The sequence below is a fragment of the Chaetura pelagica genome, unplaced genomic scaffold (genome assembly GCF_000747805.2).
Source record: "Chaetura pelagica isolate M959 unplaced genomic scaffold, ChaPel_1.0 scaffold116, whole genome shotgun sequence".
NCBI lineage: Eukaryota > Metazoa > Chordata > Aves > Apodiformes > Apodidae > Chaetura > Chaetura pelagica.
The window spans coordinates 3,264,019-3,289,156 of NW_009953655.1; the positions used below are offsets into that span (position 1 = coordinate 3,264,019).

Sequence of the window (25,138 nt, forward strand, 5' to 3'; positions counted from 1 at the left end):
GAAATAAAACATTATGTAAAAGGCTGATTTCAAACAGTAAACCTGCCTATATGTTAAAAAGGAACAGATACCCTGTGCCAGAAACAATGGATTAGCTTTTTACCTAATTTGACTAGCCATTTCAAAACTCCTCCCCATTTGTCATGTTAGAAGAGCAGCAAGGTCTTTCAGCACTTCAAAGCACACAAAAGGACACTGCAACTATGAACCATGCAGAAAGCTTTTCAAAGGAACAGAAGTCTGATTCTTAAATATCAATTACAGTTTCTTAAAAAAATTATGACAGACTGCCTGAAAATAACCAGTGCAGTTTCTTGGACTTAAATTACATAAATTAATTTCCAGTTATAATCCTTAACAAATCTCTCATGTCCATTACTCAAAAAGTCACATTTTGAATAACTAAGATAACTATATACACATGTATATCTGTATCGTGTACATGAATTTTCATTTATAGATACATATATTTTGAATATTCTAGGGTTTTTATTTCTCAAGAAAACATTATCATGAGCTCCCTGGTTTTAATTTTTCTTCATATGAATTTAGGACAACAGCCACCTTATGCTCTGTGTGCAGTATCCATAACAAACTTTTTATCCAACCTATGATATTTAAGGCTCTTTTCTCTCCTATCTGAATTTTTTCATACTTTCAGTAAATTAAAAAAAAAACAACAACCAAATGAACTTCAAAATTTCTGCAAGCAAATCTATGTTATTGTCTGTACACAATTTCTAAAACTAATTCAGCAACTGGTACATCCATCCCACTGATACTTGTGTAAGCTGTAACTGGAAACATCACCAATAACTTGTCAAGATGTCTTTCCCAAGCTTACTCTTACTTTTATACTTCATAAGTCCCTTCTCAGCTCTGGGTTCCAATTTGAAAACAAGCAAACAACTGCTTCATGGAACATCCAAAAGATCAGACAAGAGTTCAGGAAAGCCAGAGGTTGTACACATGAGGAATGAGAAAAGAAAACTGACAAGGGTTTGGTAAAGAGAAGCATGACTCCCTATCAGTAAAAATCTTAATTACTACTTCCTGTTCTGCTTTTTTCATGACCTCTGGCATTTCATTTTGAATTGCTTCACAAGATACACAATAAACACCACGTTAAAACCCTTTGACTTCTTAACATGACCTAGTTTTCATACAGTTGGAAGGAAAACTATAGGATGAATGGCTCACAGCACCTCAATATCTCTCTTGAACTGTTGTGCCCAGAACTGGACACAACACTCCAGGTGTGGCCTCACCAGTGCTGAGTACAGGGGGACAATCACCTCTCTGCTTCTGCTGGTCACACTATTTCTAATACAGGCCAGGATGCCATTGGCTTTCTTGGCCACCTGGGCACACTGCTGGCTCATATTCAGCCACTTGTCACTTAGAACACCCAGGTCCTTTTCTGCCAGACACTTTCCAGCCACACTTCCCCAAGCCCGGAGCGTTGCCTGGGGTTGTTGTGGCCCAAGTGTAGGACCCAACACTTGGCCTTGTTGAAGCCCAGACCACTAACATGAGCCCAACGATCCAATCTATCCAAGTCTCTCTGTAGAGCCTCCCTATCCTCATGCAGATCAACACTCCCACTTAGCCTGGTGTCATCTGCCAACTTACTGATGATACACTCTATGTCCTTATCAAGATCATCAATAAAGATGTTAAACAGAAAAGGTCCCAACACTGAGCCCTGAGGAATGCCACTGGTGACTGGTCCCAGCTGGATTTGATTCCATTGACCACCAGGGTAGGACATGTGTTAGAAGCCCCATCTGCTGTCAACCTTTTGACTTCTACTGTAGGGGAATTATTTTTCATGCACTGCATGATTTGCAGAAGTCCCCTCTTAGCATCTTTTGCCCTAGCAGAGGTGGGCAATCTGAGGTCAGCTGATTAAAATAAGTAATGTGGCTAACAGGATTAGCCATATGTCCTACATGATACCTTCAATCAGGGAAAATTCCTGAGCATTGAATTTGAAACCAACAGCAACAACTTCTGCTCCACACTCCAGCAATTTCTGCAGCTGCCTACTTGGCTGGAAGAACATCTTCTGGAATCCTTCCTCAGCTCTTCAAACCTCAAACTGCAGAACATTCTGATTGTACTTACCATGTTGAACTTTTCTAAAACAACAGCTGCTGAAATAGATGCACCATAAGAAACTCCACTTAGACATCAGACTTACTCAAACTCATCACCACTCTGGCCCGAGGTTTCAGAAGAATGCAAAGATTTATCATATTTAATTCCCATTATTCAAATGAAAATTAAACTAAAGACAGCAAAATTAAAAAATAAACTTAAACTAGGACGGCATTTATCAGCTCTCATAAACAGCTCTTTTCATTCATTATAGATAAACTGTTCATAAGAGTGGTTATGAAAAAATAACTTAGACCATTAATAATCAACAGTGCTGCTTGCTAACCAAATTTAATGCTACATACTTGCAGGGTGCTACATTTACTGTTTTATTTTGGTTTTTTAATTTGAACTAAAAAGGGATAAGACCTGCAAGATAAGGATAAGTAAAATTCAAGAAAAAAATAGAACTGAAAATACAAAAAATTAGAATATTACTTAGGTTCTACTAAGATTTTCTCCATTCCATCACCACTTCATTTTTTAACACTTCCTTACAGTTAACCATCCATTTAAAGCTCTCTGAAGTTCACTCACACTGCGGTGTCATCTGCCAACTTACTGATGATACACTCTATGTCCTTATCAAGATCATCAATAAAGATGTTAAACAGAAAAGGTCCCAACACTGAGCCCTGAGGAATGCCACTGGTGACTGGTCCCAGCTGGATTTGATTCCATTGACCACCAGGGTAGGACATGTGTTAGAAGCCCCATCTGCTGTCAACCTTTTGACTTCTACTGTAGGGGAATTATTTTTCATGCACTGCATGATTTGCAGAAGTCCCCTCTTAGCATCTTTTGCCCTAGCAGAGGTGGGCAATCTGAGGTCAGCTGATTAAAATAAGTAATGTGGCTAACAGGATTAGCCATATGTCCTACATGATACCTTCAATCAGGGAAAATTCCTGAGCATTGAATTTGAAACCAACAGCAACAACTTCTGCTCCACACTCCAGCAATTTCTGCAGCTGCCTACTTGGCTGGAAGAACATCTTCTGGAATCCTTCCTCAGCTCTTCAAACCTCAAACTGCAGAACATTCTGATTGTACTTACCATGTTGAACTTTTCTAAAACAACAGCTGCTGAAATAGATGCACCATAAGAAACTCCACTTAGACATCAGACTTACTCAAACTCATCACCACTCTGGCCCGAGGTTTCAGAAGAATGCAAAGATTTATCATATTTAATTCCCATTATTCAAATGAAAATTAAACTAAAGACAGCAAAATTAAAAAATAAACTTAAACTAGGACGGCATTTATCAGCTCTCATAAACAGCTCTTTTCATTCATTATAGATAAACTGTTCATAAGAGTGGTTGTGAAAAAATAACTTAGACCATTAATAATCAACAGTGCTGCTTGCTAACCAAATTTAATGCTACATACTTGCAGGGTGCTACATTTACTGTTTTATTTTGGTTTTTTAATTTGAACTAAAAAGGGATAAGACCTGCAAGATAAGGATAAGTAAAATTCAAGAAAAAAATAGAACTGAAAATACAAAAAATTAGAATATTACTTAGGTTCTACTAAGATTTTCTCCATTCCATCACCACTTCATTTTTTAACACTTCCTTACAGTTAACCATCCATTTAAAGCTCTCTGAAGTTCACTCACACTGCAAAAATCTACCATGAGATTAGAGCACAGAAATATTTAAACTTCAAAAATAATCCTGGACTGGAAACACAAAGTGAAAAGGAGTACAGCACTTCTGAAGAAACGGTATGTACTGTCAGCTCTGGTATCTGATACAGGGATGAAGACACATCGGTCTCAGCTTTTACACCTCCAGAACTTGACACAGGACAGGCAGAACCTGATGCTGGATACAAATACTTCCAAAGGCAAAGAATCATTTAATATGGTGATGCAGCAATTTCGTCTGTGATACACAAGCAACTATCCTGTATGGCATAATAAAGTGAATTAATTTAGCATCTGATTCCAGCAGACACTCATTGACTTGCAACCCCTGTATCTGACAGAAGTGGAGATGGAGAAGCAGCACAGAAAAATGTTTCCCAGTGAGAGGAACTCTAAGCGAAAGGGAAACTTATTAGCACAACATTTTCACATCACCTCCATCAGTTCCCTCAAAAAATAATACAGAACAAGCAGATGAAGCCTTAAAGCATCCTAGGATCTAGGAGAATCTAGCAGGAATTTGCTATCTAACCATGGGCCTCAAAGCAGAGAAAAGCTAATTAAAGTATTAGGTGGAGCCTTAAATTTTTAATTAGAAAAGGAAGTTTTCCCATCATATTTCACATTCAGTGCCACAGTAAGTAGGAGGAAACTCTCTTTTTTCTCCAGTATAATTGTGGTTTTACAGTGTATCTTGGTTTTAGGCAGTGCCAAAAACTGCAAAAACTGCAGTTACTATAGTGATTTTAGCTAATTACACATAATCTCAAAACTCCCAAACATGCTATTCTAAGGGTTGGGCTGTTTAGCTTTTTAAAAAAATTACGTAAAATAAAGTCTAATTTCTGAAAGCCAGTAATTTCTGTTCTGTTAGTAGCACAGGGAACACTAAGTGACATTCAACAACAGATTTTTACACCTCATTAAAACGAACATCATTATAAATGTGCAAAAACTACTAAAAATTAAAATTATGGACTGAGCTATGTAGAAAAAAGAACACAAATCCATTATGATCAGTTTTGTAGTAATCCACCCAGAAGACATGCCACCTGGAATACAACCCCCCAAATGGCAAATTTTGGGGTGTCTACCAGTTTTGCTAGAACAGACTTAGTGCCTCTGCCACTGATGCCAGCCAGCTTAAAATACTGCCTTATTTAACTTGATTTACACAGAGAGGAACATTTTTTATTTCATTTACTTCAATCATACTGGATATTTTGTCATCACTAAAATATGAAGTTTATAATTTCAATAGGAAAAGACCAAAAAACTTCAAACAAAGGAATTTTTACCTTCCCACTCTAACAAGCACTTGTTAACATGTAGTTCACACAAGTTGCCTGGGTTATTCCTTGAGAAAAAAAAATCTGCATCAGTTGCTACTGAAGACAAAGGTACAAGTATAATCTACCCCAAAATACCTGTGGAATTTCCTAAAAGGGAACACTACAGCTTAGAAATGCTGCACCATTTGGAGATAGGATTTATTTATTTTTTTTTTTGCCTTGCAGGGTGAAGAACAAGATAGGCATGAAACATATCAAGAAGAATCCTGGCAGTGAGAAAATAGAGACATCTGCTTCAGTCACATATGTCTCGCTCACTAAAATAAAGAGCAAAAGCTGACAGACCTCATCAAGGCTGACTTTTGTTTTGCTGGTACTGCTCAGCTGGTTGTTGGGGCAAGGGATTTAGCAGCCAAGCCTGCTCATGGCTCTATTAATGTGCATATTAATTGCCCTCACTGCTTGAGTGCAGAGCAACACAAAACAGCATAAGCTCCCAGTGCATAAAAACACACCGAGTTTGAAGCTTAAAATCATTAGGTAGGAATAGCAACTATTCCAGAAGTAATTTTGATTTTTTTCAGGGTATATACAACCCTCTCTCTTTCCACAACTCTTCTCACTGAGCTCTTTATTTCCATGATTCCAGTAAAGTACATGTACAGCTGTTCCCACCAGCCTTTCTCTAGCTATGAGCAGTTTTTCCATGAAGAGCTTTATAGAAAAACAGGGGGGAAAATCTATAGTAATAGACTGATAAAAAAATAAAATAGCAGTACCAAACATCAATGCAGAATTCATCTGTCATTTTGCATAGCTGAAACACATATAACCTGATTAGGTTATCTAGGTAAAACTGCAAGAGAGGAGATCTGGAGACGCAGTTGCTCAGGCAGACTGTGACACATGCGTTAAAATACATTGTTAGCTTGTTGTCCTTCACACTACCACATCTGCAGGATACCCAGAGTAGTCACAACCTCTTTACTAGAACTTTTAAGTGTGTAACTTGCACTGCACCTTTGATAGCACAGATGAATGCACAGCTCTGGACCATGGGATGGAAGAACTGAATTCTCCTGGTACAATTCACAGTCCTGCTCAATGACCAGGTAATTTTTCCTTCTTGCATCCTCTTTGAGGCCCTGAGTTCTACTGGTGAAAAAGCACAGTATAATACCTGGTTTTGTGAACAATCGTCCACCCACAAGAACTTGCTTGATCTGCAAGACAGGCAAGAAAGTGGCTGATGGTTTTTACTCAGGTTGGTAGGGTGTCACAAGTGGAAACCCCCAGGGATCAACACTGCACCTCACACCATTCAACAGCTTCCTAAATGACCTGGACAAAGGGATTGAGAGCACCATCACCAAGTTTGTGCATGACACCAAACTGTGTGGTGAGGTGGATGTGTTAGAAGGGAAAACCATCTTACAGACAGAGCAGGACAGGCAGGAAGAGTGAGCTAGCAAGAACAGTATGGAGTTTAATAGAGACAAGTGCAAGGTCCTGCAGCTGGGACAACACAACCAAAGAGCCCAGTGCAGGCTGGGGAGCAGCCTTGATGAAAAAGCACTTGGAGTGCTGGTAGACAATGAGCTAAACAGGACTCAGCAACGAAGGCAAAACAGATCCTGGGTGGATCCACAGGAGCATTATTGGCAGAGATAACCATCATCACAGCTTTCCAAGCACTTGTCAGGCCACACCTGGAGCACTGTGGCCAGTCTGGTCTCCACAATTTCAGAAAGACAGAAAAAATGGAGAAGGTCCAAAGAAGGGCCATGAAGAGGATGGAGAACATGACCTACAAGACGAGACTGAAAGAGTTAAGTCTTTTCTCTCTGGAGAATACAAGGTTCAGGGGGGACCTCAACACAGGATTACAATATGTAAAGGGTGGCTACAGAAAGGCTATAGAAGCTCTCTCTACACAAGGTGCCATATGAAGAAGACCAGTTGCAGCAGGAGAGGTTTTATCTTGATGTAAGAAAGACATATTTTAGACTAAGAACCATCAATCACTGGAACAACCTCACCAGGGACATGGTACAGTCCCCATCGTTGGAGGTTTCCAAGGTCCAATTGGACAGGGTGCTAGAAAATCTCATCTAGGCTCCCTTTCCCACAACAGGTTGGGCCAGATGAGCTTTTGAAGTCCCTTCTAATCTGGGCTACTCTATGATGCTATGAACTGACTGGTAAGGTAGCTTCAAACAGCCTCCTGCAAAACACCCTCTATTTCTGAAGCAGGTAATCAAAATTCCACCTCATTTAAAAATGAAGATAACCTTCCTTGCTTTGTTTCACATGTGTGTTTGTACTAGCAGAAATGTTCTCAAGACATGCAATCAACTAAGACATATCCTTCAACTATATCCAGCAGAGCAATGACCATGGGCTCTGCCCACATGTACACAAATACATATTCTAAGAGAAATAACCAGATAAACATTGCACTCTAACTGCTGGCAGGCTCTTGCTGGTTTGGCATAGATTTGAGTCACAATACATTTTAGATACCTCCTTTGACAGACTATAAATAACAGAGGCTAATACTTTAGCACAAAATTTCATAAATCTCTAAAACTGTAGAAAAATATATCAGAAAACACCAATATTTCAGCCATAATGACATATGTAAATAAAAAAAAGTGACTGCTGACCAGGTAAGGCATCAATTGCATCATTAACGTTAATTTTAAAAACTATTACTTCTATTTAAAGTTGTCATTCCTTGGCTCATTATAACTGTAAAATGAAGAAGTAGCCTTTAACATGTGCTCTAGGCAGGCAAACCCTTGAATACAAATTCACCAGTATTTCTTCCTCCCTTGTACTGCCTTACACCAAAAGCTCCAATGAGGCCTGAAATCAACTAATTCTAACTACCTTGTTCTTCTGTTGTCGTCTCATAACTCCCAAAACAACACTTTTCTTGCTAGCAAAGCCTTTATTTCAGTTTCCACTCACCTTCATGGCTGTATCAGGATTTGCCCAATAATTCTAATACATGTTGAAAGCTAACCAATTCCTGCAGATTATTTTTAAAAACTACTGATTTTACTACTTCCAACACTGAAACGGATAAGGTCCCAGCAGTGTATTTTATTAACTGTCTATTTGCAATTCAGTAAGTTATAGTTATACTAAAAATAGTCCCAAAAATTACATTTATGAAATAAAAAAACTCCCAAACATTAAAAAGGAAAAACTGAATGGATTGTTTCCTGGAGCTAATATTAACAATGGACCAACAGCCACTTCTGCTCTAGTTTTAAACATCTCCTTTTCACTGAAGTCAGCAGGATCATCCCACAGTCACAGAGATGTAACAAAAACATTTTCCGTACTCTTGCAAGGCTGCATAAAACCACAGTTTCTCTGAAACCTTCTGAAACACATGGAATACATTCATTCTTTGCTGAGAAAGTCACCTGCTGACAAGGGCACCTCAAGTCTAGATACTGCTTCATGAAGATTTTGCAACAAATCATCTGAGCTGGGCTGAACATTTAACTTCTTGACCATCAGACCTCTGAGATGAAGGAGGAAGCTTCTACACAGATCAGGAACCAATGACATAATCAACCTCTCCTTAGCAAAACCATTTGAGAAGCCCTCTGTACCTTTTTTTTTCCAGATTTGTGCTCTAGAAACCTCAAGCAAGGTTTTAAATGGTTTTCAAATTACTCTGTGAGCACAGTCAGTAAGCAAAGTATGCAATCATAGTTCTGATTTAAGACTGAAAACCTTTGGCCCAGATTACAATAAATTACACACTTAGCCTAAGTTTCCACTTTTCCCCATTGACTAAATGGGGAACCTACAGCAGCAAAACTCCTAATGTAAGTATACCAGTTTGGTGGCTAAAATTATGCGGGATGAATATAGCTCAAAAAATTACACAGTACTGGTTGATGACAGAAAAAGTCTAAGGCAGTAAATTACAGGCTGATTTGAAGCAGCCTTCTTTAACAGGTCATAAATGGCTCCTAATAGCTTTTTCATCCCAATAAATATCAAAAAAACACGATGACCCATGGGTTGGATGGCTCTCTGGGATCCAAGAAGTAGGATCTTTCTCCATAGTTCTCCACTTGGAAAACAATACATTTATACATATATAGAATTCCATATATACAATACTTACTTGTTTCAAATCCATTCAGCCTATGCTATTTAATACACTACTAGTTAATTCAACACTGCTATTCTAGCTAAGCTGGTTTTGCTACCAGGGCAGAATTGTTTGAAAGAACCAAAACACACTGCAATCTGACAAGGTGACTTTAATCCTCAGTATTGGTTACCTAACAGCACAAAGGAATTGTTTATGATTCATGGGAGGCTGAAAAGACAAAAAAAAATGCATTTCAAGAATTCTATGTTTAGCTACTTATTTTTCAGAAAAAAACTGCAAATGTTATGTTTAAATTTCTAACTGTTCTTAAATGAAAATAGTAAGAAATTCAGTATATTAAAATAGCCCATTTCAGAGAGAAAAAAAAATCAAGACAACAATTTAAGCATGATTTTGGATATGCACATTGGTATTATGGAGAACTTAAGTTATTTCAGATAACATTTTGTAGAGGTTGTCTTAGCAAGGAGCATGCTTGTTGTAGTAAACAAATGCTACAACTCTACAAAAGTAGTTTAGTAGCCAAGCAAAACTCTCTACATAATACAAGATAAAAGAAGAGGGAAGCCCCTTAAAAATAATAGTCTAAAGTATTATGAAATAGATGCACTGAATATTACATTTCTATGCACACAGGTCTAGGAACACACTGCTGTGAAGCAGTTCTAAGCTGTTCTAAGTTTTTAAACTTTTAAAACTCTTTTAAATTTAAAGCTTTTGAATTTTTTTCTTCTTTTATTTTATTAAGTTGTTAAAGTAAGTTTAAATTTTTTAAACTAAGTATTTCAAAAGAGGAATTCGTACTAGTATCATCAAGCAGACAGTTGGGTTTTTTTTATAGGACCATCAACTACCAAAAGCTAGACCTCTTGTAATATCAATCAGATGCAGAAACACAAGAGACACAAGGCTACAGGTCAGTGATAAAAAAGCACAATGTACGTGTACAAATATTGCCTTATAAATCAAATTTCAAGCAAAACACAATCGGACAAAAGGGAAAAGACAGATCTAATTTACCTAAGCATCAGTACAGTAGCAACTACAATTCTAAAATACAAAGGTACTGCAGTAAGGCCTTGAAAAGGCACCTAATGAAGACTTATTCTCCCTGCTCCAGCTATTCCTGAATAATAATGGAGATTACTTCTATTGTCTGTTCAAACAGCCCCGTGTGAAACAGTCTCACTGGTGTATACAGCATTTGGAAGATGGCAAGTGTTGCATGCAGGTAAATTGGATTTTGTTTGAAGAGCAGTCAGAAATGTATTTCAAAACTAAACCCATGAAAAATAGTTCTAGCTGCATGCTTCTGTCCTTATTTTCAAACCATACAAAGATTGAATCTGAAGATGTGCACATTCTAAAAAAATACCTATCATTATATGAATTATTTCCTCTATCACTGCTAGAAGAGATCTTTTAACTGTCTCTTCTATCCCCAAAGCTAGACATAATTGGGAATTTCTGATGTTCAAATGTAGTTCTGGATAGAGACAAACAGAGGACAAGAAGTAGGGGAAGATTATCTACCTCAGCAGAAATAGTGGTATTTCAATCTGCCTGTACCAGAGTAATAATGTTATTGCACACAATGTATGCAATAGATCACATACATGTATGTTATGTATACCCTAAAAAAAGCAAAGAACCCACATTTCTACTTTAGTAACATTTCTCTGCACTAAACTTCATTCCTCTATTATCATTGAGTGCTCTGAACAAAATTATTCAAAGTTAAAACTCAAATGCGATTTCAGAAGAAGAGACTATAAACTAGTATTCCTAGGAAATTTTGGCCAACAGCACTGTGGAACTTAAATTATTTCTCACTGGAACACTCCCCTTCATTTTACAAAGTAAAATAACAAAACAGAAAAAACAATTTCTAGAAAGCCAAGATCTAACCAAGACAAACTTCTGGTACTGTTCAAGCTAAAACCTGGAGTCTCTTAAAAAATGCTGTGTAGACAAACTGAAGGGAGATCATGGACATATATCATTCATTGCTATATGCATGACAACTTTTATGTAAATAGTTGCCTCTCAATTTCCACAGCACTGGAGAAAAATGCTAGAAATAAAAATGCACCCGCTGTTCAAAAGGAAGAATACTCACAAGTGTTGCTGTCACTTGATTGTTAATTCAATGAAATTTTTTAACAAAGCATAATCCAAATACCATTTGTCAAATCTGACTGTGAAATGATGTTATTACCTCAGAGCGTATATGCTGGAGAGACTACATGTAGTGACAGAAACACTCTCATAGTCACTGCTGGAGATGGAGCTGAGGGGGGAATCACGTAAGCCATCCTGAGAACTGAAAAAACATGGAAACAAAATGAACTGCTGAAGCAAACAAAGGCAAAAAACAGCACTGTGGTAACTCATGGCTTGCCAAGGATTTTACAGAAATGAGAGTAAACTGGCAGGTTTTTTGCTCTTCAGAAAATGATACCAACCTACTCTATGTTCTTCCTCAAAGGACAGAGAATTCGGCAAAGTCAGCGGGCACACATTTTATAAAAATCTTCAATTTAATTCATGTCATATGGTAAAGACATTCAGGAAAGAATCAAGGACCTTACATTTTCATATGATACTGAGGGAATAGCCTGCCCATGCTGCTAACTGTGGCTTAATGTTATAGCAAAGACACATCAAAACTGAAAAGTTCATAAAGTCACTGCATGTTTCAGGCCAAGATAACCTAACAGTAAGCATCAAGAACTTCTGAAACAGCATGGTAAGTCTGATCTGATTTTCCTTCCAATGGGAAGGAAAAAGTCTGTGAGAAAGCAGAAGGCTGACTCTTCAGTGAGGCAGATGAAGATAATACCCCCATCTCTAAATCTGCTCAGTCCCTGTAACTGCCATATGTGTACCTCAGGTTCTGTGCTTTACAACAAGCAGAGGAGCAAGGGGGAGCAGTCCCACAGCAAACCACTGACACTTCATTAGAGGAAATCCACCAGCTACTAAGTAAAAGGATATGAATAATTTAAATCAACAGTACACAACTTGTCTCTGGCATCCCTGGGCTAATGAAAAACCTTTAAAAGTAACTTATCGTTTAAGATTTTACATTATCAACAACCTAGGATTAGAAGATCAAAAACAGTTTCATAAGCACTACAGAACTATCTTGGAAAAACCAATTTTTTTGTTTCAGTAATAACTTACTGCTCAGCTATTGAAAACTGCACAAGCTGAAAAAAAACGTATACTAGATAAGAAAATATATGATCTTGACCAGAGGTATCAAAGCTGTATCAGCTCTAGGCACTGCAAAAGAATCCTTTGAGTTTGCTGAACTCAAATATTCAGTCCACAGAAATCTTTGGACAATGCAGAGAGAAACTTAAGAAATATCTTTAGTTAAAAGAGATGTAATTATATAGGTCAGGATTATATTACCTTAGTTCTCCACAATTACTAGCAGGTTTTTTTATGCTCTTCTGATTTGTAAGCCTATGCCAGTGTTCCAAATTCTTTTATTTTACCAAATTTAGTATTTTAGCTATTTTTGCAGCTAAACATCTAGAAGAATGCTTAAGAGGAATTCTTCAAAGTAGTGTACAAAAAGTATGTACTCTAATCCCACTAAGAAATAATAGGATTTGTTTGCATACCTCCCACCAATGGCTTAGAAAATGTACCCCTCCATGTTCCTTGTTTCTGATTGCCAATTTGAAAATAAATCCCAAGTGTACTATGCTTTAGTTGAAAGGAGAGCTGTCACAGCTAGAAAATAATTTTATCAGACTTGAACAAAAATCTATTTAACTTTCATGCGTTTTATATAATTTCCCTTGCTATTTCTGCTCATTATGAAGAGATATATGCATTTAAACAAAAGCTTAGTCTTTTATAGCTCATCACCTTTACCCATCCAATCTTACAATATGGTCATGCTACTAAAATGTACTTTTACTACCTGTTTTATGACAGCTAAATGACATTAAAAAACCATTAGCATGTGATTTCACAGCATGATTGAGCAAGAGAAGCTGTCTTACAAAGATGAAATGTATTGTTCGGAATTAAATAATCTTTGAGCAGCAGAATCAGGAAACAAGAACAACTAGCAAACTCAGCACATATTTTTTTTCTTGCTCCCTTCCTGGCCATTTCCAGATTTTTCCAGTTATTTTTCCAAATCCTGCCAGCTGATACTGGTAGTAACACTTCTAAAGGATGTCAGGTTTGCTGTCCTGCAGTGCTTTCTGTGGAGCTCTGCCTGATGCATTTGAAATCAAGGCAAATAATCTCTCTTAAGAATGGATAATTTTTATTGTCAACAATGTCCCAGGTAACAGAATCACTTTCTGTTCTGAGCTAACATTGTGGAGTTGACAGCCCAAAGCAGAAGGCAAAGTGAGAGAGAAGGCACAATGGGTTAGACCCTGATAATCAGCAAACCTGATGAGTAACCTCAGAATATAATGGTGCATGACCAGTTTACCAGACTATCAAAGATCACAATGCTACTGTTATTTCATCTTCATGCATGTTTCTCTGATCAGCTAATAAGCCTCATCTCATACCTCTTCTCCATGCTTGTTCTTCCCACTTCATTTAAATCCTCTCTCACATCTACCCATTCCCTATTAGCATAACTTTCTCTCATCAGCTCCATCTTTTTAAGCCTTGTCTGAACACCATTTGCCATTCTAAAATGCTGCATAAATGCCTTCGTTTTCCAGTACTCCATCTTTTGCTTGATGTGCAAATCTGGCCATGCTGAGGCATCTGCTGACTTCAGGATTAGATATCCATCTGGTCAGTCATTATTTGGCAATGGAACCTGCTTGGACACAGTTGACACAAACCACACTCAGAGGTTATTTTGTTGTAGTGAAGGATGTGCAGTTTTGACAACTACATGTAAATATTTATCTCACTCCTGAGTACCAATACAGATTACATTTTTGTACCAGAAATAATATTTATTATTTATGACGTTTAGTTCTGGTTCATACTCAGGCTGTAGCTCTTCAGGTAAGAAATTCTGCGTTTATTTAGTGCCAAGAAATGGGAATCCAATAATGATAACTCTGCTTTACACCTTCTCAGTGTTGTAGTAAATAGCTTTTTTTTCCCAAAAAAACAGCAACAAGGAAAAAAAGACTCCTGACATACTCACTGCACTCTCTCTCAGTGCACACAGATTCAGGATACCTCTTTGTAGAATTTTCTTCTCATTGGTGTCTGCCTGAAGTTTCTCTCAGCTTTTCTAAGATGCTGGTAGATCCTGAGGTGAACTGACCTGCTTTCCCCACTCATGATTCCTGTTATCACCTGATGGCAGCTCAGTGCACGTGTTCATTAGCACAATTACAGAAGAGATGGTACAGGCACAGATACACTCTGAAGCTGACAGCAGCTAACACTTCCTTCCCACATCAGCCCAGAGGCAACCTGAACTTCACTGCACCTCATGCTCATTTGAAACTAATACCATGTTGGTTTTGGATTCACAGGATTGTTTAAACTGTGTAAAGTGGCAAAAGTTGCATTTGCGAGGTCTTAAAAACGCCTACAGTGCTGTTTTAAAAGTTACATTCTAGCATGGGATAAAACCACCATCCATGCTCATCAAGGTAGAATTCCTCAGCGTTTCTGACAAAAATATAAAGATTTGAGGCAACAGACCAAAGAGAGATGGGGTGATATGGCTGCCTCTTTTAATGGAATATTGGCAGACTGAACTAATGAACCATTAGAGCTTATAGCCATTTTTTTGCAACTGCTCTAAGTAAAAAAAAACACACCAAAAAATCACAAAGAACACCAACCCCAAACTGAGAGCCACCTTCATCCTGGTTTGTGTGCTCTTTTATATTGGAATATTTCCAGCATCTTATATTTAATTAAACCTCTCATTGTTTCAGGAGATTGTTTCTTCATAAATTTTATTACTGGAGTTAGTTACATTTCATGTTACATTAGCTAATTGGCACAGATCTTCTCTACCTCACAATACATGAGAGCTAACTCTATAAAGCCTCATCTGTCAGCTACACCAAATCCACTCAAATAAGTGGCTTTAAAACTGTTTCACCTATTATCCTCATTTCAGGAATCTGTATGTTGAGAGTTGATACAGTTCACTGTTGCTGCATTTGATACATGGACCTAGTAAAAAGGGAGCTGTTACAAAAGACTGATGTACTTTATCTGTATGCTAAGGCTTTATACCAGCAGTCACATAATTGGATAAAAAAAAAATTAGCATTCAACAGACAAGGTCAAACACTGGCACTTTTCACTTGAAACTTGTACTGTTAAAAAGAAGGGGGGAAGGGTCTGAAAAAATTAATTTTTACTTAATCTGAATCTAGCCAGTTACACACAGCAAAGAAACAATACCAGAAGAATTTATATCAACAGTCAAATGATAGCATGAGGGAAGTTTTGCAGTTGAAAGGCTAATACTTTGTTCCCAATCAACTACTGTTTCTTTCTTGCTGATGAGAAGTGTTCTTCTTCCTGAATAGGTAGTTAAAAGACTAATCGATATAGACATTAAGCAGACATTTTTTTGTTTATATGAATGTGCACACCTGTCTATTAATTTTTATGGAAAAGGCAACTTTGTCATGCAAAGACAAAAAATTTTCTTAAGTCTTACTGTGATGGGCAAATTATAGGCAGAGAATGAATTTAAGACCTTTAATCAAGTTAATTTGCACTGCAATATCAATTAATCTAGTTTTGATAAAGCAGCACTTACAAAATCAAATGCTCTAAGGTAAAAGACAAGCTAGAAAGGTAACTTGTGTGGGTTTGGTTTTGGTTTTTAAAATGTAAATCCTAGCCATCCCCAAAATACAAATGCTTCTTTTCCACGCTTATCTTAAAGTTGCTGTACTGAAAACATGTATACTTGTCACATGATGCTAAGAAGTGAAAAAAATACAGGCAGAAAAATCAAAATTAGAAACCAACTGTATAAAACAGGTGTTCATCTTCTTACAAAGCCATTTTAATATGCCAAGGAAAATTATTTTGTATTTATTTTTTACTTTATATTACAATATACACTATTTTAGACTACAGAAGTGCAACACTAAGAAACAGGACAACTTGAATAACAAGCTGGAGAAAAATACATTTTTCATCTTACTCTAAAATTGCAACACAGATCAACAAACAGCAAAACATGTTCTTTCAAATAGCAAAGCATTCGTCCTCCTTACACAGCAAAACATTCTATTTTTTCAGCCCCCTCAAACAAATGTGATGGCACATCTAACAGCCAAGGGACACAGCTAGAGCTTGCAAGATGTGTGAAGATAAGATCTCCTTGCCACACATTTCAGTTAGTTTTGCCAACTCTCAGGTGCACTGTAAGAGGCTTCATCAAGGAACACTCACCAAACAAACTAAGTTCAAGGAAAATGGGGAAAAAAAAGGGTATAATTTAAGCTAGACCTGCATGGGAAAGGAGAAACACTTAAGCTTAAGAGTAGTTTACTATCAGAAGTGTTGCAAGGTCAGTATGTAGATAAACACACAACAGAATCCAGTATTTAAAACAGAAAAAAACCTGCATTGCATGAAAATATGAAGCAAGATGCCAAACTTCATGGAACATGTACAAGAATGAACAGTTTCACAAGGACTCTTCAACTCTGGAAAGAAGAGAAAGCCAAGTATTTCCAAAATACCAGAATAAACAGGATCTTCACACTCTGCACCTTTCTTTCCTCTTGGAAAAAGCAGGCACAAAACTATACCAAATGCTGCTTTGCATGGTTCTATCACCTTTTACGCTTTTCTTACATTATTTCCCCCCCTTTAACAGTTCGTTTTGCTACATGACAGCCTTTACTTACCACATTGTCCTTGCAATAGATCAGATACTAACTACATCTTTCCTGGCACTTTTGTTGTATTTGCATCTCATTAATGCTGCTGCCCAAAATTCTCAGTGCCCTTTGTGTTTTATGCCTTTAAAATACTTACAAGCAAATAACTGAGAATGACATAACATCAGCTATGACTTAAAAACCAAATTCATGAGTACATGTCATCACCCAAATCTTAAGTGGAAGCGTAATTAATCTGTATCTTAAACTCCACTGAATACTGAGGCTAGATAGAGAAGCCTGAAATACCAGGTATTCCAAACTTAACAGATTAATGATAGTAAACCTGACTGGATCATGGAAATTATACCTATAAACAACGTCACACAGCATTGTAGAAAAACTGATGTACTAAAAGAAACAGTTTGTGTCATAATGTACATATTTGACAGCTGCCTGATTCAGATAAAGAAAATTTTCTTCTCCTAGTTGGTGACTTGCAGTTAACTAGAGAGTAAATACGTTTAACAGTTTGATGAATGAGCATATTCTGCAGCTATTTCATGTATATTAGATTGCTTATTGTTCTGGCTAATGGGTCCATCATTCTGAAAATAATCAACTGTCTCCAACACCTTCCCTGTGGTTAAGCTGGCATTCAAAAGCATGTAATGGGGAGCAGGCGCAGAAGCCTAATATGATTTTCCAATTTTAAAACACCATTGAAAAGCAGTGATTAGTCACCACCCAGCAGCATGAGTAAGAACAGGTCCACAAAACTCTGTTTTGTAACCAAATTCTCTCTTTTGCTAATAACATGACTAATGATTCAGAAGCAAGAACCAAATCTATAAATAGATATGAGAAACTAAGGATCTACACAAATTTTTTAATCTAGTCCTCAGTAAATTCCCAGCATCTCCATCTCATAGAATATACCAAAGGAGTTAGTAACAGAAATTTCCATTTAAAGGCACAACAATCCAGTAACAAAATACTTCCATCCCTATTTCTCCACTTCTGCAAAGACAGAAATTTGCCAATTAATAACAGATGCACGGTAGTCTTAATAATGAATAGGGAGAATTAGATGCAATTAACAAAGGAACTGTGGCAGAGGCCATGGTGCAAACAGACAAAACTCACTAGCTTGTTAAGTAAATATTAAAAAATATTTGCCCAAGAGTTTTAGGAGAACACAAGAATGAACCAGATGAATTAACAACCTCCTGTTTAAAACTTCCCTGATGCCTGGAGCTCTCTAAAAAGAAAATGGACCCCAAGGGGATTCAAACAACTCTAGTTCTGCAAGCCTATTCTTCATGCCAAACAACTTCCCAGGATATACCCAAAGTTCCTGTAGGCAGACAATAATGTGAAAATCTGGCTAGGAAGAAGTAACATGGCTGCTGCAGAGGGAACCTCTTGAGAGGTCTACGAAGGGGTCAAGAAGCTTGTGAAGAATCACAATTCAGCTGGCAACATCTGGATTTCCGAGTATGTTCTGCCAAAACACCTCAGCTGAAGGCCTGTAATAAAACTAAGGCACTACAGCATAAAAGAAAGAGGCTACCAATGGATAAATAATTTAAACCATAAATAAGGAGGAGCTGCTAAAGGACAACTTCTCAGAAGATTGGGATGTCACCACTGAAGGTCTTTAGGACCGTGCAGGTTTTATTTTCACATATGATCTGCAAAAAAGGGAAGAACAATGAAGTCTGGAATGTTACAAAATTATTCAGGGTAATAACAAGAGTAGACTGAAGAACTGCACAGGATCTTAAAGTCTGAGTAGCTTGCCAACAAAATGGCAAGATGAGATTCAACCGGTAAACACAAGGAGAACCACCTTAGCATCAGATGTAGAATGACAGTCTCTGAGCTCTGAGCAGGGTCTTAGGGCTTAGGCAGAACACTTCAAAAACACATCAGCTCACTACTTGGCCGATACTGAAAAGTCAAATATTGAGAACCACTGGAAAAACAACAGAAGATGACAATGCCAGTCTACAAATCCATGGTTTGCTCAAATCTTGAGTAGTTCTGACTCACTTTACTAAGAGGAAACAGTGTAACTGAAAAAGGGTTAGAGCAAGACAAAAGGAATTATCAAAGCTATGGACAAACTTCTGATCAAGTAGGCGGCAACTTTTCCAACCACAACAAGTAACTATGTAGGCCAAGTGTGACTGAGGTCTACAAAATCACAGCCAGTGTGGAGAGGCCAGGCAGGAAGTAGGAGCTGTTCAATGAAGCTCTTCAGATCTAGGTTCAGAATACACAAAGACAGAAGAACACAGACCTACAGAACTCTGTAAAAGGACAATACTCATACAGTTTTTACACATTATCAATGGAGGCTAGACAAGGATGTGCAGAAGAGGTTACTACATCTACAAACTCTGGAAGGCTGAAAAAGAAACATATAATATTATATTTTGTAGACTAGTTCGCACAAATTGCACTTAATACCCTACACCCAAGACAAAAATTAGTAGACAAATTGTCTGAGCTTTGTAAACGATGTATGATTTATCAGCACACTAATTAAACACACACTAATTACTTTTCAGCATTAATTTGTGAATTGCTTCTTAAAATTAAGTCTATTCAGAAACTCTGATGTAAGGCCTTGAATCTGATCATACTTACAAGCCCAAGATTGCAAATACTCAGAATAATGTGGAAGATAAAATAGCCACCTCAAAAGTCAAGTTTTGCACACACTAAGTTGTGTTTTACCTGTAAGAGGAATTAACTCCAGCACAAAGAAGTCTTGATTCTATTTCCACAACCAGTAAAATATTTCAGAAATATTTCATAATTCAGTTGGTAGGTTATTAAACAAACATTTATTTCTGGAGCATTTATACTGTGGCAATGCTTCATGGTTCAAGCTAACCCCAAGTGTTACCCTGAACTCTAGACAGACATAACAAGGGACATTCAGCAAGACACATACAATCCCCACAGTACTGACACAGTAAGGCACAAAGGAAGAAAGTTGTCATAGGAATATAGAAAACAAAAATTACTTCTATTTAATGTCTTCCCTCTGCTTTGATATTAATACTTCAGGGAAACTGAGGACATTACTTACCACTAAACAGGTTATCTTCTAAACAGTAAACCAAAATGAAGTCTGGTTTCCTACTGATGTGTGTAGGATTGCCAGTGTATCATCAAAGTTGAGCTGAAGCATGGCATTTTCTTTAACACAACTATTATTATGGTTTCTCCCTGTTATGTCCTTACTGTCATTAAGTATGTAGACCGTTAATCCATGAACTTTATTCCTCTATCCATTTTGGTTGACATGGTCCAATAGGTTTAAAAGCTGCTTCTGCACTCTATTAGGCTCCTTCAGTACATTCACAAATGCAGTTGTGCCCACAGGCAACATGATGAGATCTCTCAAATGAAGCCAAGGTTAAGATGTGCTTAGATCCCAATTTAATCCCATGCATTGATGCATAAGTTAACTTTTTAGTATCTGCCAGGCACACTGCAAAACAGCTGATTACAAACAGAGGCAATGATCCAGGTACTGTTTAGTAGTACTGCATTCTTTTTTACATTGAACTGGTTAAGATTAGTATACTTGATTTCAATGATATAGACACATCATGCAATTAAAATCCACGTGTTCTCCAACTGTTCTCCAAAAAGCTGATGAAGTACAATAAAAAGCCACCTGCATGATATACGTATATTGAAAAACTCCTTAATCATGCTACACATTATTTTCTTTAAAATCAACATTAATTATACACCAATCACTAAAGTACAAAGATATAGGAATTTATTTACATGCAAATTACCATCAGAACACCAAGTTGCTCTTACCTTGAACTAGATCTTGACTTTACATCTTCCTTTGCTGTTCTTTCAGTACTGGCATCTTCGCTGTTGTCCAGTTTTTTCTCACATTGTTGTTTTCTCTTTTCCCACTTCTTCTGCTCATTTGAGATGCTTTCTGCTTCTCCTTGTGAGTAATTTTCTGCTCCTACCTGAGAACCTGAGGAATGTGCCAGGCACTTAGAGGAGACTGGCAGTTTTTGCTCTTCTCTGCCAAAGTCTCTTTCTGCTAACAAAGCAGAAGTTTCGGGTTTTAATGCTTCCTGTGTAGGGACTGAATTGTCCAAGTTATCTACATGGTCCATTTCCTTAGATTTTACTAACGTGTATGAAGCATTTACAACACCTCCTGCAGAATGTTTAGTCTTTAGACCTCCAACACTATCCTCCCTGCTGTCTTCACAGCTGCCACAACACACACAGGAATTAATTAGACAGTTTGTGGCAGCTATACTGAGTTTATGGGATTCATCCTCCTCCTCATTTGTTAATGGATTAGCAGATCCAGGGACACAACTAATCGCTGCTTCTGGAGTTGTTACTGGGGATTCTGAGCTAGAGGGAGACTTCGGATTGAATATTACAGTAGCAGATATTTTCATTCCCCCTGTCCTGTGAGCTATCACTTCTGCCATTTCTGCATCATCAGCATATGCATCCCAGCCATTGAGGTATAACTGTGAGTCTGGACCTTCTAGACAGCTGCATGAATTCTGAACTGAAATGCCAGACATTTCTCGGCTATCTTCAATATTGTTATTATTGCTTAAGTCACTTGCAGCATCTTTTAAAAGCAAAGTTTCCTCTGTCTCATGGCCATTCTCATACAGCAAAGCGTCCCTGTATTGCAGGTTCTGTTTTGAATCATGGCAAGGGTTATTCACCCAAGCAAATGTATCACTTACTGAATCCAACCCAGCAAGAGCTTCTCCTGCTCCATCTAGGTCATCCATAAAAAACACTCTGTCCTCTTCATCACTTAAATTGTCAAGATGGTGTCTTACTGGTGAAGCTTCTGTGCTAGAACTATTTCTCAGGCTAGGTCTGTGAGCTGGAGACTGACAGATGCTTGGAGGGGAAAGCAGAGAAGACATTTCATCTCCAACTCTGTGTACCATCCTGTTCAGCTGTTCCAGCTCCTGTTCATCATACTGCATAGAACAAGCCAGCTCAGCCTCTGTGTTTTCAGCTTTTGCTGAAAGCTCCTGAGCAGGCAAAGTTGCAGTTACAACTGGTGCAATGACAGACGGTACTTCAGGATCTGATCTGACAGGAAAATCCAAATCTTGAGAGATGCAGAGGTTACGCTCCAACGTGTGCAGTTCATCCTCAGTTAATGTCTGAAGTAGATCCCTGAAAATGAAGAAATATACACACCACTTTGCATTTATAGGAGGCACTGATGTTGCAGATTTTAAAAAAGCTTTTAGTGTTAGCACAGAAATCCAGAAATTTGGGGCACAGGAACTTTCAGCTATGTAACTCCAGGTGCATTTGACATTCATATTCAGAATGCATGGGATTGCTGATGCCTGAATTTGAGATTGCTTGTGCAAATACAGGGTACCAATTAGTTTACATCCTTGCAATGAAGCCCCAGAATAAATCAGAACACATCCAAAAAAGGATCTTACCCCCCCCATCTACTTAAAGTGTGATCCACAATTAGATATATTTTGTTGGTTTAATTTTTAATTCACAAATTTTATTTTGACTAGCAAACTAATTTGCCATCCTTTGTACTAAATTCTGAAAATTATTCTGCAAGAGTACTACAATTTTCACATACTCTCGGATAAATTAATTAATTAAAACCAGTAATATTGCTTATGCAACACTGATGTCTTGGAAGCCTGTTCACTGAAACAGGGATTGGAAGTTGGCTCTCTCCTGCCTCAAACACACAACTCAGTCACTGGGGAATTAAGCTTTTGCATGATGCTAAGAATCAGGCAGGCCTAAAAGCAAACATTTAGATATTTACTAAACTATGTTTTCTAGACACACGCAGCATCTATTATGTTATCACATGTCATCAGTATTGAAATTTAGAACTACAAGCACCTAAAAATAAAGTGTTATTTGAGGCTGCTATGTTCAAGTGCTTTATAACTTTAAACAAATCCACAGACACAACAGCTCTTAATTTTAGGTCTGCATTTGATTTACATGATGCTTCTCAATGGGAAACCACATATAAAAACATCCTCTGACAAGAACTCCTGTCAACATTTTTAAAGACTAACAAGTATATTTTAGCAAAAATTAAGGGATGGGAACAGCAAGATCTTCTGTTTAAAAAGAGGTTAGAAGCCTGTTATTCCTCATGTATTCAGAAATCATTGGCTAGCAAGTAGCACACAGCTGGTATGATGATGATAATAACAGCAATAATAACAACACTAATAGTAATAACACATATTAAAATAATTCCCTTAACGGAGTGACTTCAGTCTAAACAACAGGACTAAAAAGCCCCCAAAGAAACATTCAGCACATCTCATATCTTGATTTCCAGTCAATAGCTTGTATTCTTAACTTAGTAACTTGGAGACCAAATATTTTTCCAAGTACCATCACTAAAAGATCAAATTGCCCAAGAAATATTTCAGTAATATCTGACTTGTGTATCAGCTACTCTACAATTTTTTAAAAAGGTAACCATTTGGATAAGCATACTTAAGTCAGAATAAATACAGACTACACATTTTTATTGTTTTGTACATTGCATACAATTAGAATCTTCATTTTTAAAAAGAATTATGCTTTTATGTAGGAGTTAAATGAATCTGAAAAACATTCTAAGCCTATGGGAAAAGTAGCTAGTAAGAACAACAAGAACTATAACAACAACATTCCATCCTCTTTCCACTTGTTTCCACAATCCCTAATAGAGAAGTCAGTATTTCTTTAAATAGCTCCATATGCATATTTGATTCCAAAGTTTGACAATTTTTTCAGCCACAAATGAATAAAAAAAGGAGAATGGCCAATATTTTTTAGAGCCACTTACCTATCAGAGCAATAAACCAGTATTGCTATCTGTCACACTACAACTAGAAAATGCTGGTATGTATCTAAAATGTGGGTGTCAGGAGGATGGGACCAGACTGTTTTCAGTGGTGTCCAGTGGCAGGACAAAGGGCAAGGTCATAAATTGGAACACTTGAGGCTCAACTTAAACATAAGGAAAAACTTCTTTACTGTAAGGGTAACAGAGCACTGGAACAGGCTGCCCAGAGAGGTTGTGGAGACTCCATCTCTGGAGACAGGTTTAACCTACACAAAGATATTAAAAACTTACTTCTGGTTCAGGCCAGAGTCTAGCAAGTAGAGAAGCCTGTCTCTGAAAATAGATTCTAAGGAAGAGCATAAGAAGGGGACAAGCACACAGTGAACACAGCTGAGTGTATCCTACTGACTTCCAGAGCCTGTAGCTCCGGGATTTCTGAGCCAAGGTGTTCAATAATCCTTAGAGACCTTTTCTTGCATGGATGAAAACAAATGTACCAGGAACTGATCAGTCAACATGAGCTATGCTTCTCTATGCACCAGTTACACCCTCTTCTCTAAACACAAAGTAAGAATGAGCAATACTAGAAATATTAACTATAACTATAGTAGCAACATTCAAAGAAATTTGCTTTCCATCCAAGTTCATCAGGGAATGAAATGGGCCCAGGGAAAATCTAATCTTTAATCTTTTGACTTTCAGCATCTAGTCTGTGGTTTTATTTGGTCTCTAGAACATCCCAGCTCTGCATCTGGGATTCCTGGATGTCTGGGTGCCCAGAGCTGCTCTGCTTTTTTTCTGAAGACACAGAGAAGAGTCTGACTGCTCAGAGCTATCTGACACAGGTTTCACACATTCGCTGCAAGTAAGTGCTGGAAATACATATTTACTTTATGCTGGCTAGCTTAATTGACTTGAGTAATGAATTACTTGCTTTTGCCAGTAACGCCACCTCAAAATTTAAAAACAACTGTGTGCAGTTTTGAGTACAAGCACATAAAGCTTGATTAAGAAAAAAATAAAGGAAATAAGCTGACAGTTTCTGTATCTTTTTAGGTAAACTGAATTCATACTGTCCTGCAAGAGCTGCTACATATAATCAGTTGGATTACATGTGGTAGCCCACCAACTCTGCCATTTCAACAGAGAAATAATCCTGCTTTAAAGTCAAAGGAAATATGTTCATTTTCCTCA

General features: G+C 37.5%; 1 protein-coding gene across 5 annotated transcripts in view; it reads right to left on the reverse strand.

The window, feature by feature from the left end:
• The window catches only part of ZFYVE28 (zinc finger, FYVE domain containing 28), a 77,643-nt gene that overhangs the window by 18,642 nt on the left and 33,863 nt on the right, over positions 1 to 25,138 (reverse strand). For 2 of the 5 annotated variants that reach the window (XM_010000252.1, XM_010000251.1), the window contains 2 exons: positions 21,002 to 22,284; positions 18,911 to 18,922 (listed from right to left, as the gene is read on the reverse strand). In XM_010000252.1, coding sequence (XP_009998554.1) covers positions 18,911 to 18,922; positions 21,002 to 22,284 — 1,295 coding nt within the window. Of the gene's footprint in view, positions 1 to 1,542; positions 1,551 to 11,471; positions 11,577 to 13,158; positions 13,171 to 18,910; positions 18,923 to 20,919; positions 22,285 to 25,138 lie in introns of all 5 variants that reach the window. The other 3 variants (XM_010000250.1, XM_010000248.1, XM_010000249.1) reach the window with 3 other exon arrangements.